The sequence below is a fragment of the Lactuca virosa genome, chromosome 2 (assembly GCF_052849685.1).
Source record: "Lactuca virosa cultivar CGN04683 chromosome 2, Lactuca_virosa_CGN04683_v6, whole genome shotgun sequence".
Taxonomy (NCBI): domain Eukaryota; kingdom Viridiplantae; phylum Streptophyta; class Magnoliopsida; order Asterales; family Asteraceae; genus Lactuca; species Lactuca virosa.
This window is the reverse complement of record NC_136427.1, coordinates 41,694,359-41,709,009: the sequence shown is the minus strand read 5'-3', so window position 1 is coordinate 41,709,009 and position 14,651 is coordinate 41,694,359. Positions and strand designations below refer to the sequence as shown.

The 14,651-nt window shown below is 30.9% G+C and overlaps 1 protein-coding gene and 2 long non-coding RNA genes across 4 annotated transcripts; 1 reads left to right on the top strand and 2 right to left on the bottom strand.

Annotated features, from left to right (window-relative positions):
- Window positions 1-1,071: 1,071 nt before the first annotated feature.
- On the bottom strand, window positions 1,072-2,966 carry LOC145156323 (uncharacterized). Its single transcript, XR_013736611.1, has 4 exons — window positions 2,620-2,966; window positions 1,825-1,915; window positions 1,377-1,491; window positions 1,072-1,290 (listed from the first exon to the last, which is right to left on the bottom strand). It is a non-coding gene; the product is annotated as an uncharacterized LOC145156323 (long non-coding RNA).
- A 364-nt stretch (window positions 2,967-3,330) lies between these two features.
- On the top strand, window positions 3,331-4,961 carry LOC145156322 (uncharacterized). 2 transcript variants are annotated; one of them, XR_013736610.1, is made up of 4 exons: window positions 3,331-3,880; window positions 3,956-4,033; window positions 4,225-4,331; window positions 4,651-4,961. It is a non-coding gene; the product is annotated as an uncharacterized LOC145156322 (long non-coding RNA). The 2 variants fall into 2 exon arrangements; XR_013736609.1 differs by having other exon boundaries at window positions 3,956-4,331.
- A 5,265-nt stretch (window positions 4,962-10,226) lies between these two features.
- FK (Ergosterol biosynthesis ERG4/ERG24 family) lies at window positions 10,227-14,290 on the bottom strand. The gene is made up of 13 exons (XM_079077963.1): window positions 14,176-14,290; window positions 13,765-13,882; window positions 13,463-13,533; window positions 13,107-13,163; window positions 12,637-12,728; window positions 12,424-12,471; window positions 12,201-12,321; window positions 12,069-12,115; window positions 11,861-11,942; window positions 11,635-11,711; window positions 11,386-11,505; window positions 10,890-10,964; window positions 10,227-10,761 (listed from the first exon to the last, which is right to left on the bottom strand). The coding sequence occupies exons 1-13, from the start codon at window positions 14,221-14,223 to the stop codon at window positions 10,608-10,610; spliced, it is 1,110 nt and encodes a 369-aa protein (XP_078934089.1). The 5' UTR covers window positions 14,224-14,290; the 3' UTR covers window positions 10,227-10,607.
- Between the last annotated feature and the right edge of the window lie 361 nt (window positions 14,291-14,651).

Genomic DNA, 14,651 nt, shown 5'->3' with positions numbered 1-14,651 from the left:
CTATTATTATTAAAGAAAGAAGTACGTTCCAATTATTGGTATGGATATGAAAGTACTTTGCTATTAGGGATAAGTAAATTAAATTTCATTGGCGTTTATACCATCTCACTCTAATTTATTTCCTATTATAGCATTGGACTTCAAAATGGAAGTACATTGCTATTATGGGTAAGAAAATAAAACTACATGCTGTGATTTTGGACTTTTTGCGTTTAGCATAGTGGGACCCTTAGTATTCAGTCTATATTGTAATTTGGATGTCTTCTGTTTGTGTTCAACAATTGGTAGCAGTTCCTCCTCGTTTGTGTCTATTGCCTCATCTCCATGATTTGGTTCACCAGGAAGCAATGGTGCTTCAAAGATGAAAATTAACAATCAAAATAGTAGGCCACAAAGGTGATGAAAAACAAGGGTGGGACAAAAACTGCAATTTTTGTCCTGTGGATATCAATGGGTACCAACCTATGACTAAACACAATTCCATACTTACAGACACCGAGTAAAATTGATCACTAAACTTAGAATAAAAAAGACAAATAGTAAGCAACTGCTTCAAAACTACCAAGATTCATTCTCGGATGATGTTAAAATAAAATCAACATAGTCGCCTAAAATTCCATTTCCCTTGAAAATTTTGGCTTAATATAATATATAACCTGAATGATTCTAGTCTAATATGAATTAAAATTAACCACAAAACTTGAAATTTCAAATCTGGGTAACATTGGCCACAAAAACACTTTTTGGTGGGTTGAATGTTTTTTTAATGCAATGATGATTCACCTTTTTCCAAATTTATGAAAGAAAAAAAAAGTTGTTTTTAGTGAAATATGCAATCATATTAGTTCTAGACGTCAAACTGGTCATAAACGACCGTTGCTCATCCAACTGCCTGACAAGAACTGGGATGCACAGTAACAATATATTAGTTAGACCACATACTTCACAAAGATAATAGGTGGAAACAAGGGTGGGTTTAATGATGTCAAACTATATTCAATCAAGCTGAAAACATCCATCATATCACAAGAAAATTTAAAAGAAGTAATTATCATCTTAAAGTCACCATAACCAACATCATCTAATCTCTTCGATGAACAGTTTAATATAATTAGATACCTTTTAATCCCACACATTTCACTATCCGAAAATAATGTATAATTAACATCGTTAAAGAACCATGGACAAAGTATTTCATGAAATTTCAAAGAAATCCAAGGGTAAATTTTGGACAGCTTGGGCATCATTTGTTCATTTGGCTCTTCTGAATTGAGGCTGACCAAGTGCAACCTGGATGACACCATAATAAGCTATTAGCTATGTATCTTTTGTAACTTCATAAGTGTAAATGATGTTGAAGGGAATACAAATATCACATGTTCTTTAACTTTATCTGAAATGTTAGGCTTCTCAAGCAAATGTTGTCTGAATCTTCATCCAAACCTGATGTTAGTTCCTAGTATATTTCTTAATTTCCTTACTTGCTAGGGCCTACAGACAGAAAATTATGTTGTAAGTTATACTTTTTATTCAAGAACCAAGAAAAAAACAAAATCACATACGGTCATTTCAGTTTATTAAATAAATATCTAACCTCAGCAATAAAAAAAAATCTTATATAAAAGTATCTGAATTCAAGAAAAAATGTTATTAGCCGTTAATTGGCTTGAATTTCTTATAAGATTATATTTAAATGGTTATCTAAATTCTCTTTTCAGGAATAATAATAAAGATTAGTAAGATAAATAGTATGAAGGTTGGATAAGTAAAATAATTTATGACAAGATATACATGGGTACCAGCATGTAGGGTAATGTTAGTAACCTGGGATGAATTTAGCATGGAGCCCAATAACTGATCTTATTAGTCATTATCCTCAAAGGAATGTCTCATAGTTGGACTTGATTCAGAAACCCTAATATAATGCGACCAACAGGAGGAAATTATCAGCCAAGAATGTGAAGTTAATGAAAAGGAGCCAAACTCTCGACCAAAAAGCCCATCCAAAACCAAAAAAAACAATTCATAGATTGGAACTCGATGCAGCTAATTACAAAACAATTTTATCATCTAACAAATATTTTATCATCTAACAAATAAGAAAAGGTTGCATCAAATATATTAACAATAAATAAGATAAGTACCTTCTAAACATGTGTTCAAATGAAGAAAAAATTATGGGTCTGAAGAAAGCCCAATTGACACAATCAGGAATTCAAGATTGCAATTTTGAACACCATTCATCGAGTCCTATACTCATATAGTGTTTGAGATTCTTGGGATTTTAGTTTTCTCATTTATCATTTTAATATACAAATCTAAAACCAGAGAAAATCCCACAAAACTGGTATTCCAAATGATTATTTAATCTCTTGGGGAATGGTGTGGGCGATAATCAAATAAACTGAAACTGGTCGATAGCCCCCACACTCGCGCCAATCACACAAAAATTTCTGAAATCAACGTGAATTTAAAACAAAAAAAGATTCCAAATCCTTTTCCACATTGAAGAAAATAGAGAATTAGAGATTAGGATATGAAATCCCATTAAGCGAAAATTAAGTTTTTTAACAGTATTAACCGAACATAAAATAATTAAAGCAAAGGCATTTCACTTACAAATAGTGAAATTGAAAATACCCAGCATTCGGTCGCCAAAAAAATGTTATCTGCATCTCCAATTCAAAAAGAGACTAATATTTCCCTTCGGACGGGAGATTAGTTGTATCAAGGAGACGATTGTAACTGATGGATTAGGTTTACGCATCTAAAATTGAAATCCAGCGTTTTGAGGTCCTTTTTTGAGAGATAACGAAGAAGAAAAGGAGGGGAGAAAGGGGAACGGTGCTTGTTGAAGGAGACGGTGGTAATCGCCTAACCGGTGGCGGTTGGATTGGCAGACGGTGGGAAAAGTTCATAAAAGATGTTAATGTCCATTGCGTCTTTTGGGATATAGGTAGACGTGGCATACGATGAACAAGGTGAAATTTCTTTAAATGGCCTGAGAAAAAAAAGGTTTTTTTATATAATAATGATATATATATATATATATATATATATATATATATATATATATATATATATATATATATATATATATATATATATATATATATATATATATAAGTATACATAATGGGAAGTTTAAAAGTTTTAAGACCAAAGTCTTAAAACTAAGGAGCTTGAATCTTGATCCTTAATTTTACATAAAATACATCTAATGGGATAAAATTACGATCTATCTGAACTAAAAATGACCAATCAAAATGAAGCAAAGCCGCTCCATAAAACCCTAAGCTCAATGTCGATTTTCATCGGCCGCCACTTTTTTCTCTCATAGTTTATCCGTGTATTCCTCTCAACCCTAATCATAAACATAAAACCACCAGCGCCCTCAACGATTTTTTTAAAAATCGACACCCGCCTTTGATGTTACCTTTGTCATCATTCGATCCTCTCAACGATTCCTCCCATATTTGTTATGTACCTCTTCGACCACAAACTGCTGTTGTACAACTCTTTAATGCTTTGAGAAACTTTGGCAATGTATGGTCCTTCTTATTCGTTGTCGAAAGAATCATCTTGATACATTGTTTGCTTCTCTGATGTATGTCTTTGGGTTCTCCAGTCCAATGTGTCCAGACCCTTCATTTTCCTTAAGTTTAAAAGAATCCATGCCCGCCTCCTATGCTTTTATCCCCTTCAATTTTCCGTCTCTCGATCTATATCCTACTTCGATCACCATCGCCACCACCATACCTCCAACAGAACATCATTGATTTATAGGACCACCATCGCACGACAGGGCCATTATTGCGTTACCATGATCTACCGACCTCCCTCTACATCATTTTATTCTGGGATTTGTTGTATTTCTCAAGTATGTTCATCGAGTTTTTTGCCTTTGGTTATTTTCTAGGTATACAAACCTTAGATTTGGTATTTCTTTTTCCAGGTTTCATACAATCTATCAATTTTTCTTATGGGTCAGTGGAACACGCACCCCAGTGTTTGACAAAATGTCTCATATAAAGTTAAGTTTTCAACTCTTACCTCTCAATCTTCCATTTCCTTTTCTATCAACCGTAAAATATTTTTGTTATACTGTTATTTGAAATCTTTTTTACTAGATACATTATTATGGAGGTGCAACGTTTCCGATTTTGTTTGTTATTTGTTTTATTGTCACCATTGACATGCCTATTAACGTTTCTTTCTTGTCAGATACATCTAGAAGATGGCGTAAGAGGCAAATGAACAAATATTGATAACATGTTGTGGTTGACTTGCGACATTGTTGGAAGGATTTCATTTTTAAGAGAAAGCAATATGTACAAACTTTATTTGAGAAATTTTATGATTAGGTTTTTTAAGGAATATTTTACATTGGAAGTTCCTTTTGTTTGTTTGAAGATTTCCCATCTTTATGTGCTAAAAGAAAATTATTTTTTATCCTAATATTATCTTTGAAAATATTTTCATGAAGAACAATTCATTAAACAATATTATCAGTATTTTTGAAAGTTATAAAAAAATAAAAGGAAGTTGTTTCAAATATGTGATTTGGTTTGGAACTTCACTTGAAGATCCCTTTATCCATTTCGCATACTTTATTCTCACAATGCATATTTGTTTTTGATGGTTTTGCAGGCATCCTGAATATTTTTAATGTTTGGGAAAGATTTGTTGAATCAAAGCTAAAAAGCTCAAACTTGTAAAGATAGAGTCAAGAATTAGCGATCAAGTCTAACTAAAGATGCTATTGAGCGACTAGAACTTCAAAAAAGTGTACATGGTCGAATTTGTAATAGTTTTTTTTTACCTTTTGCAATAATATATTCTGATTTTTTTAATTTTCTATATCAAGATCTTAATCTAGCATTAAGATTTATATTTGACTACAATATGGTGTAATCTAATATATTTAGCTACGATGTAGTATAATTTGCATATGACTCAAAAATGACAATTTTAATATCAATGTACTTTTGAACAATGATTTTGTAATTTTTATCGTCTATTACTACAAAGTAAGGTCTTCAGGTTTATAACAAAATCTAAAATAACAGTTTTATAGCATTATACTTTCAAAAAGGGAGGTGATAACTCCACTTATAATTTTTATTCATCCACATAATGTAAATACCATTTCCCTTTTATGCCCTTTGTAAAAAATAACCATCATCGCCCTTTATTTTGATTTTTGCCACCGTCTCTAATTTGATTTTTATACAATTTATTTGACAACCTATGATTTCCTAACGTGATATCTAATTGGTTTTATTTTTATTATTTAGTCAATCTTACTTTTATTATATGTTATTAAAATAAAGTATAATAATAATAATAATAATAATAATAATAAATATTTGAAGCAAAAAATAGATAAATAATCAGATGTGATACCAACACCGTATGGACGTATTATTATTGGAATCGGTTAAATATCTTTATTTGATTTACTAAGTGTCATACCATAAGTTAAAAAGAAATTAATTTTGTTTTTTTATTAATGGTGTAATCTAAACAGCTATCACGATCATCCTCAGCATCATGGTCGAAAGGGACAGTCAGGGGCCTCAACTTGAAACAACAGTTCTTGCGATGTAATAATGGCGATAATGATGCATTCATCCTACTGAGGTAAGATGTTGTCCGCCAAAAATATTCCAAAACAATGCATGTGACAAAAATGTTTAAACTAATGCAAAACGAGAACTATTATTTCAAATCGCGATCTATGACTATTATTTTACTTGTGACCGTGATATTTGTTTAGATTACAACACTAATAAAAAAATTATTCTTTTTAGCTTGTATATGATACTTGATAAACAAATAAAGATATTAATACCTTTATATGATGTTGGTGTCACATTATATAAATTTTTTATCTAATTTTTCAAATATTAAATATTATTATTATTATTATTATTATTATTTATTTTAATAACATATAATAAAATAAAAATGAAAAAAACAAATAATAAAAATAAAGCAAAAATAAAACAAATTAAGGTCACGATGGAAATCATGAGTTTCCAAATAAAATGTATAAAATTCAAAAATAGAATAAGCGGTAAAATCAAAATAAGAGGAGATGAGGGTTTTTGTTTCCAAAGGGGCATAAAAGTAAAAATGTATTTATATTAAGTGGAAGGATAGAAATTGGATGTGGAATTATCAGCTCCCTTTCAAAAAATAGTTTTCCATTATATTTTCAGATTTGTCGCCTATTTTAATGTCATATATTGCATCTTATATTCATTTTAACATCATTTATTGCAATTTGCTCACCTTTTATAGTCATTTATTTCTTTTAGATCGGATCGAAGAAGCAAAATCACCTCTATAACATTTATAGTAATTTACTTCTTTTTAATGTCATTTTTATGGAATTTTCTTTCATTTAAATGTCATTTATTTATTTTGTAGCATTCTACTGACATATATGAATGTTATGAGTTATGACAGTCATTATTTAACATCTACTTTCAATTGTATATTGTTACGAAAATTTTTAAACATTACTGAGTGATCAAGTGCATTAAATACATTAAATGGCAATTTACTTTCATTTCTTTGCCCAATATAGCATGTTAAATTTATTTCTTTTTTGGAAACTTATTTTAATTATTTTCGTATTAAACCATTTTACTTTGAAAGTTATATCCAAAAACGTCAAAAAATTCAAAAGTGAGATGTTATTTATAAATTCATCTGTTATTTAACCAGGGGTATTTTTGTAATAGTCAACCTAAAGAATCACAATTGGGGTATTTTTATAATAGTCAACCTAAAGAATGGCAATTGCTATTAACTGAAATGACACCACACATACAATTATAACATTATACTTTTGAAGTAAGATTATATAATAAAAAATAAATGAAAGTACATTTCCATTTTTGTATTCATTTACATGTTTAATGACCAATTCCTTAAATTAATATGTTCTTTTTGGCACTTTTTCGAGATCGCATGAATTCATGATGATCAAAATAATACATTTTGATGGAATAGCAGAACTTTGACAACTTTCTCTTTTAGAATATGACGTGATATATAAAATATACTTGCATACAAACATTATTCATATACATATTTGAATGGAATTATGTTTTTGCTTACTATTATGTGTTTTTTAATGTACTTCTTTTTGTATATCGAAAAACCGTGTCGAACGAAACTATATGGCGCTGCCGCATCGCGAGGGTAAGAAATGATGAATATTGAAATGGTTCAGTTCAGTTAATGGTCTAAGATTCCTAAAGGAAAATGGATCAAATGGGCTCCTCCTCCTTTTGGTATTTTGAAGTTGAACATAGATGGTTCTTCAAGGAATGGCATGACAGCAGGTGGTGGCATTATTAGGGACTATAAGGGCTCCGCTTTGGTTGCTTTTTTTACCTTTTATGGCCCAGGTACCAACACATTTGCAGAAGCCAGAGCTCCCCTTTTTGGTCTGATGCTTTGTTACAGATTAGGCTACTCCAAAATAGCAGTAGAGAGTGAGAAAAATCATTTTTGATAGCATCTGTGGAGGTGCAGTCCCTTGGACAATGGTTTGTTTTCCGAATAATATCCGAAACCGAACCATATTTATTCGGTTGACAAAAATTAGCAACCGCATCACCTATTTTAAGAATGGTTCATTTAAATCAGTGTTGTTTTGGTTTTTAGATTATTATACCGACCTATACAACAAGTCGAGACACATTTCATAAAAGGAAACTAATCTTCGAAAATAAACTATTTCTCGAAAAGAATTATATGTCGCCTGCTAAAAGTAGACTACTTGCAGCAAAGAAACTATTCTCAAAACACCATGCCGAAAGAAAACTAATCGTTAAAAAATCTATTTTCTACTGCTGCATCGCGCGGGTATCCTGCTAGTATATATATATATATATATATATATATATATATATATATATATAAGGCTTTATAATAAAATTAAAATATAATTATATTTACGAATCAAATCAAAATAATATAGCTATATTTATATTTATGATCCTTTAAGTTATCCTACATTTTATTATAAATAGCTTAAATTTAATTTGAAATTTAATTTGAGTGGGTGTAAATGAATTTTTCTAGGATCAAATCAAAATAATATAACTAAATAATATAATATATTTACATTTATGGTCGTTTAAGTTACACTAAATTTTACTGTAACATCCGGATTTCCAGGTATCTTATTTTAAGTATTTATCTTGAGTTTTAGGGAGGGACTCGGCGAGTAGGCGCTCAGACTCGCCGAGTAGGATCGCGAATTCTTGTCTGATTTAATGAAGGACTCGACGAGTCGATTCGTGGACTCGGCGAGTCCGCGCTGTAAAATGAAACCCTAAATCTCAGGGTCTGAGCCCTATTTAAAGGCATTTATGGCCTCCATTTGCGGCTACCAGTCCAGAGAGAGATACCCTAGCGATTGTGAGCGAGTTGTGAGAGAGTTTGAGCCTTTTTGATCATTTTTGGTGTGATTTTGCAAAGGAGAAAGTGTTTCCAGCAAGGGGAGGTCAAGAGGATTGCATTTCAGTGGGGTTTCAGCTTGGATCTTCAAGTTTGAGGTAGCTATTCGATCCTATCCTCCTGTTTTGCTTAAGGGCATTGAATTTAGGGTTTTCTATACCCTTTTATGGCTTGTTTAGTTGTGTATAGTGTCCCATTGAGTGCTAAACTCTAGATCTGGACCTTTTGAGGTCCAGAGAGCCTGAACCATGCTGCTTTTTGTGGTTCTAAGGAGGAAATGGACATAGGTTGCCATGTTAGAAGGGATTTCACCAAAAGAAGCCTTGGGAGCATTGCATGTGTAGCAAGATTCGACCTTTACGTGTTTATTGGTCATGGGGAAGTCAGATCTATAGATTAGAAAAGCAGATCTGACCTCAGGAGGTCAGATGAGTGATGTCATGGGAGGAACTCGCCGAGTCCATAAGTGGACTCGACGAGTCGAGTCGGGTTGCCCCGCGATTCGCGACCTGTGTTTTTATGTGTAGCAAGATTCGACCTTTACACATTTGATCTTGGGATGTGTTTTTATGGAATTGAGATGTGATACATTGAGATTTGAGAATATTTATGAATGAAATTATATCTTTAAAAATGAAAAATTGTTTTGAAATTTACGGTGTTACATTTACTATAAATAGTGTATATGAACTCCACTAAAATAAATAATATAACTATATTTACATTTATGGTTTAGTTAGCTTACATTTTACTATAAATGACATTAGCTTCATTTCAATAGAGTGTAAATGAATCTCACTACAATCAAATCAAATAATATAAACAATAATTATTTTAAACAAAAAAATGAAAATGATTTTAGAAATTGTCGAGGCAATCATAAACTTGTCATTCGTTAAACACCCTTCATGATTATTACATTATTAATATTTTTTTAGTTTGATTTTTATTTTAGAGGTTTTGACCATGGTTTTAATATGGTGTATTTAGAGGGTGTTTGAGATTGCTTTCTAAATTGAATTTTTGGATTTTTAGAAAAGCTAAAAATTTAAAAAGGTGATTCGTAATTCCAAAATTCGTTTTATTGACTTTGTGGCTAGTAAATGAATATTTTTTGCCACTTGTCACACTCTCATTCAATTTGTCAAATGTTATTTTGTGGTTATTTTGAATTTTTTTTTTCCACATGTCATTGTATTAGTTTTTTCTATTTTATTAAATTTCACATAATATTTTAATGTAATAAATAAAATAAATGTAGTAATAAATTGATATTAATTTCATTAATTAACTTATCTTTTAATTTCAAAATTCTTAAAATTAAAGCTCATTAGTATCTTTTATTTATTTAAATTATATGTTTAAATTTAAAATATAAATAATATTTCTATTATAATAATTCATTATTTTTCTTATTTTCTTATAAATTCAAAGTTTTTAAATATTTTGACATTGATATTTAGCCTTTAGAAAAAAAATTAACCCATATAATATATGGTTCTCATAATATTTAGCTTTTTAAATTAGAATATCTGGTGCCAGGCTCTATGCAATAATCAAGATGTTTTAATGCCTTTAATAATGTTGTATAATATAATTAATACAAGAAGGTATTGTGGTAGTATAAAATATGATTAACAAGTTCCTTTATCCAAATATGTTATTGAAAGAATATAAAGGTTTATAGATGTCTTTTTTTCCTCAAATCTTTATAAAATAATCAAACATTTTAGTTAAAAAAGTAGTAAATTAAACGTTACATTTTCCATAATACGAAACAAACTACAAGGTCTTTAGCCACTAAAATGGACAAACCATACAAATTGCAAATGAGAAATAAAACCTCAAATTCCGTTGCATCAAACACTTAGCCACAAAAGTCTTTCTTCCTTGCAAGAACACTACTTGTACCATACACACCCTTCAAATCAAAATAGCTGACCATCCCAACTCTTAACTTTTATATATATATATATATATATATATATATATATATATATATATATATATATATATATATATATATATATATATATATATATCAAAGGTCCCAATCGGGGTTGACTTTCCGACAAGCGAGGTTGACTTTCCAACAATTAAGGTTGACTTTCTGTAACTGGATTAACCTAGTAAACATATGGTAGAATCCTCCATGGGACAGCCTTGCGATATTCTGCCCAGACCTCTTTGTATTTCTGTGCACATCTGGATTCGTCTCTTCTCTCTCGCCAGATCAGCAGAATCAGAAGATAAATTGGATAAAAATATGGAACTGGAGAACTGCAATCACATGGTTCATATTATAAATTTATAATATCATATACAGTAGTTGACTTTTCAAGTCAAAACAAATAAATTTAAGCAGAAAGCTATAATAAAGAAATAAATTTAAATAGTTGCAAATTTACCTGATCCCACAGGGTAAGCTGAAGGATAGTGCCAATAACAGATCTCCAAGGTAATTGCAGTGCCTTGCTATTCCCCTTCATAAATAAATAATTAAAAAAAAAAAAACATGATTATTGTGCATTTAAAAAGGTAGTAGGAATGAAACAAATAGTAATTAGAAACTAAAATGCTGATGAAATTGAAAGCACATAAAAATGAAGCATTATTTCATAAAAGTCCAAGAAATTTCTTCAAGCATTTTTCTGGATCAATTCAAACTGCAAACAATCTCTGTAGGGGTATTTTCAAAGATGAGGGTATTAACGTCTTTTTGATGATGAAAACGAGGAGGGCGTTAATCTTGTAAGCTTATTTTTGACTTCATCAAGACTTAATACAGAAAACAATGGAAATGAAACGTGCCTCATTAAGCATTTAAGCCCCAACTTTTTACGAATTTGCCCTCATTTACTCATTTCTCAAATATTATTTAAACAGATTTAGAAAGAAAATTACCAATAACCAGAAACCAGCAATTTCCCTCCAACAACTTTTGGAGGCCTACCCCATATCAATGCTTTTGGATTCTTCTTAAAGTCATGTTTTTGCTTATTAGCTCCTCTAAAAACCAGATACCTACAAAAACATTTTAACCAAATTGCAAATTTAGCATATGAAATAGTAGGGTTAGGGGCAGGGTAGGGGTAGGGGTAGGGGTAGGGGTGAGGGTAATTAAAACAAATTTTCATCTTGGAAAATGATTACCCAATCACAAACACAAAGCAATTTGCAATCATTGCAGCTGTTGTTAGCTCCACCTTATTACTCAAAAGCCACCAACCCTAATCACAAAAACCAAATTTGTTTAATTTAATGCAATTATCATCTTTTGTATTGTTTGCAATTTATATGAGGATTGAAAGGGGGAAAAATGATTATTAGCATAGTGTTTTTTAATTATTAGTTTAGGAAATCTTGAAATATGTTATACCTGAATGCTAAATGTGAAGGGAATCCATACTAGATCTCCAAATACTAGCATGAATCCTAGCCTCTCTGCAATTATATCCCATCTAAAAAATGAAATATTAAAAAACAAAAATGATTATTACATCTAATACTAAAAGAATCATGTGAATATATGACAAAAACAAAATAACTAATTGGTTTCTTTGATTTTCATTAGGAGAAAAACTTACGTAGATGTCATGTATTCCTCATAAAAGAAGTAATCCATGATGTATATCTGAAAGGGTAAACAAAAAAAGGAATCAAGATTATATTATTTTAGAAAAATAATATCATAAAAATGATAACTGAGACCTAGTTACCACACAAAAAAGCTGGTAGAGGATCATTGATTGGCTCAAGTTAGCATCTTGGATAGATTTTGCAAGAACAGAAAAATTAATGAGAAGCCATCCCATCATTCCAGCTCTTACAAAGAAAAATCTACAAAAGACAAGTGTTTTTGAGCCCTAAATAATACTTTGGAAATATCATAAATCTGGATCTTGAAAATAAGTTGAATCATTAGTTATGGTGATTACATACTTGAGGTCAACACCCATGAAGCTTGGATTCAACTGTATCCCAAACCACCTGTATGATGCCATTGTAGGAAAAAAAAGAAAAAACAAATGAGTCTGCATTAAGTCAAAAAAGAAACATGAATATATAGCTTACTGGATTAAGTTGCGTCCCATTAAGTCCATTAAGTCAAAAAGAAACAACATCTTATTGGACTATAATGCCCCTTCAACTTACCAGTCATCAAGTATGTTTCCAGTGATGTGAGGCTTTAGAGATGCACTTTGATCTTTAGATTTGCATCCAGCAACATAAAGTAACAATGTGACCTAAAATTTAAAAGGGTAGCCAGGAAAATGGTTAAAGTTATATTTTATAAAACAAACAGAGAAAAGAGCAAAGTATTATAAAAGAATTAGTCAAAAATTTTACACCCAAAACAAGGTGCAACTACTAGTATTGGTTTAATAGCATTATCAACATTTTCGATTTATGTAAGTGACAACAAATGTGGTCACAAGGGTATTCATGAGAAATAAAAAGTCAAAAACCAGTTCCACTACAGAACTAAAGATATTTAAGCATACTATGAACTAAACACTTAGGTAGATTTTGTGCATATAGGAGTTCATTTTACCATTTTACCATAATCCAATGATATTAAATAGGTCAATCAATGTAAGTTAAAAACTCTAATGAGAACTTACAATAACACTGAAGATAAAAGTTGTTGATAAGAGCTCAAGCCCTCGGTCTGATATTGCCTGTAAAAATTCATATGTCAGATATATGTTTGGATGTAGAAAGATCTGCAGATCTAAACACATTATTTAAACCTAAAATGGATATCACATCATAGGAATCTGACCAAGTCATGCTTATTTTTGGAGTATATTAAAAAACTTTTGAAGGAAAAACATATATAAGGGTCAACAAAAATCTTTCTAAAGAAAGGTATGAAGCAGATTTGGATTGAATTATGCAGAGATATGCTTTTGGTGATATAATGATTTGCTTAGTTTCCATATGATGACTTTGTTATACAGTTTCAGGGAGCACATACAGTGAGTGATACATGATCCATCCAAGCTCCAATGATAAGTAGTCCAACCAACAAAAGAAGTGATAGCATTCCTGAAAGCAGAAATTTACCAGAGTGTAAAATAATTGCCTGAAAATTAGATGCAAAAGGTACTTTTAAGAAAAATTGCACTTAATCAGGCAACATCCATATCAGCTTTTGTGATAGAACTTTGATTTTGATTACATTTTTCAATTATATGTCATTTCTTAAGGAATCAACTGTACATTACATAGATCCAAAATTCGTCTACTTGTAAAGTTTCAATTAGGGCAAGAAATTACCATTACAGCGATAATGAAATCGAGTTCCATCAGATAGATTCGCTCCAGGAATAAGCTTTCCAGGTAGAATAGATCCAGCAATGCCCAAGTAACTAAAGAATCCCAATAATAAACCAACCTAATAAAACAAGCGGTTAGTGTTCTTCAAATCATGACACATATATTTCTTTCTAATGTTTCCGAATATGATATTCTATTACAATGTAGTGCCCCAAATCAGAAGGGCAAGGAGGAAAAAAATTAAACTCTTTCCTTGGTTTAATTGAACACCAGAAACTCAAAATCTACAACAGTAGAAGAGAGTTATGCCGGTGTTGAATGGCCTATGGCGAAGCCCACATACAATTTCAATATATCCGCTCATATCAGAGTAGAAAATGGATCGAATCTCAATGTCAATTACTCACGTACAGAAGTCCATGAGGGAATGAAGGAGCTGATAAGCGAAGTGAAGTCCATCTATGCAGATTTCCAAGTAAACTCCGTCACTGTGGAGTACTCCCTTCCTCTTCTCTATTTCTACTCTTTCACTTCGGATTTTTGTAATTTTATTTACAGCCCTTTCATTTTGGAAATTAACGATTTCAGTCCCTCTATGTTAGGTAGCCTGCTTCACAAATATTTCCTCTAAAAATGGAATATCCTTACAAAACTCGCAAAATGCATGACACATGGTTAGGTCTTAGAACATCCCAAAATATACGACAACGTTGGAGACAAATTATATGGTCTCCATGTAAGCTTAGGGCTATATTAACCTTAAAAATTATTTAAAATGATAATTTACCAATTTAAAAATTATGTTTTGCGCTAAAATTGTATATGTACCACACAAGTTATAATACTTTGTTAGCAACTATTGTGGGTGATGCTATCTGAAATCGCCA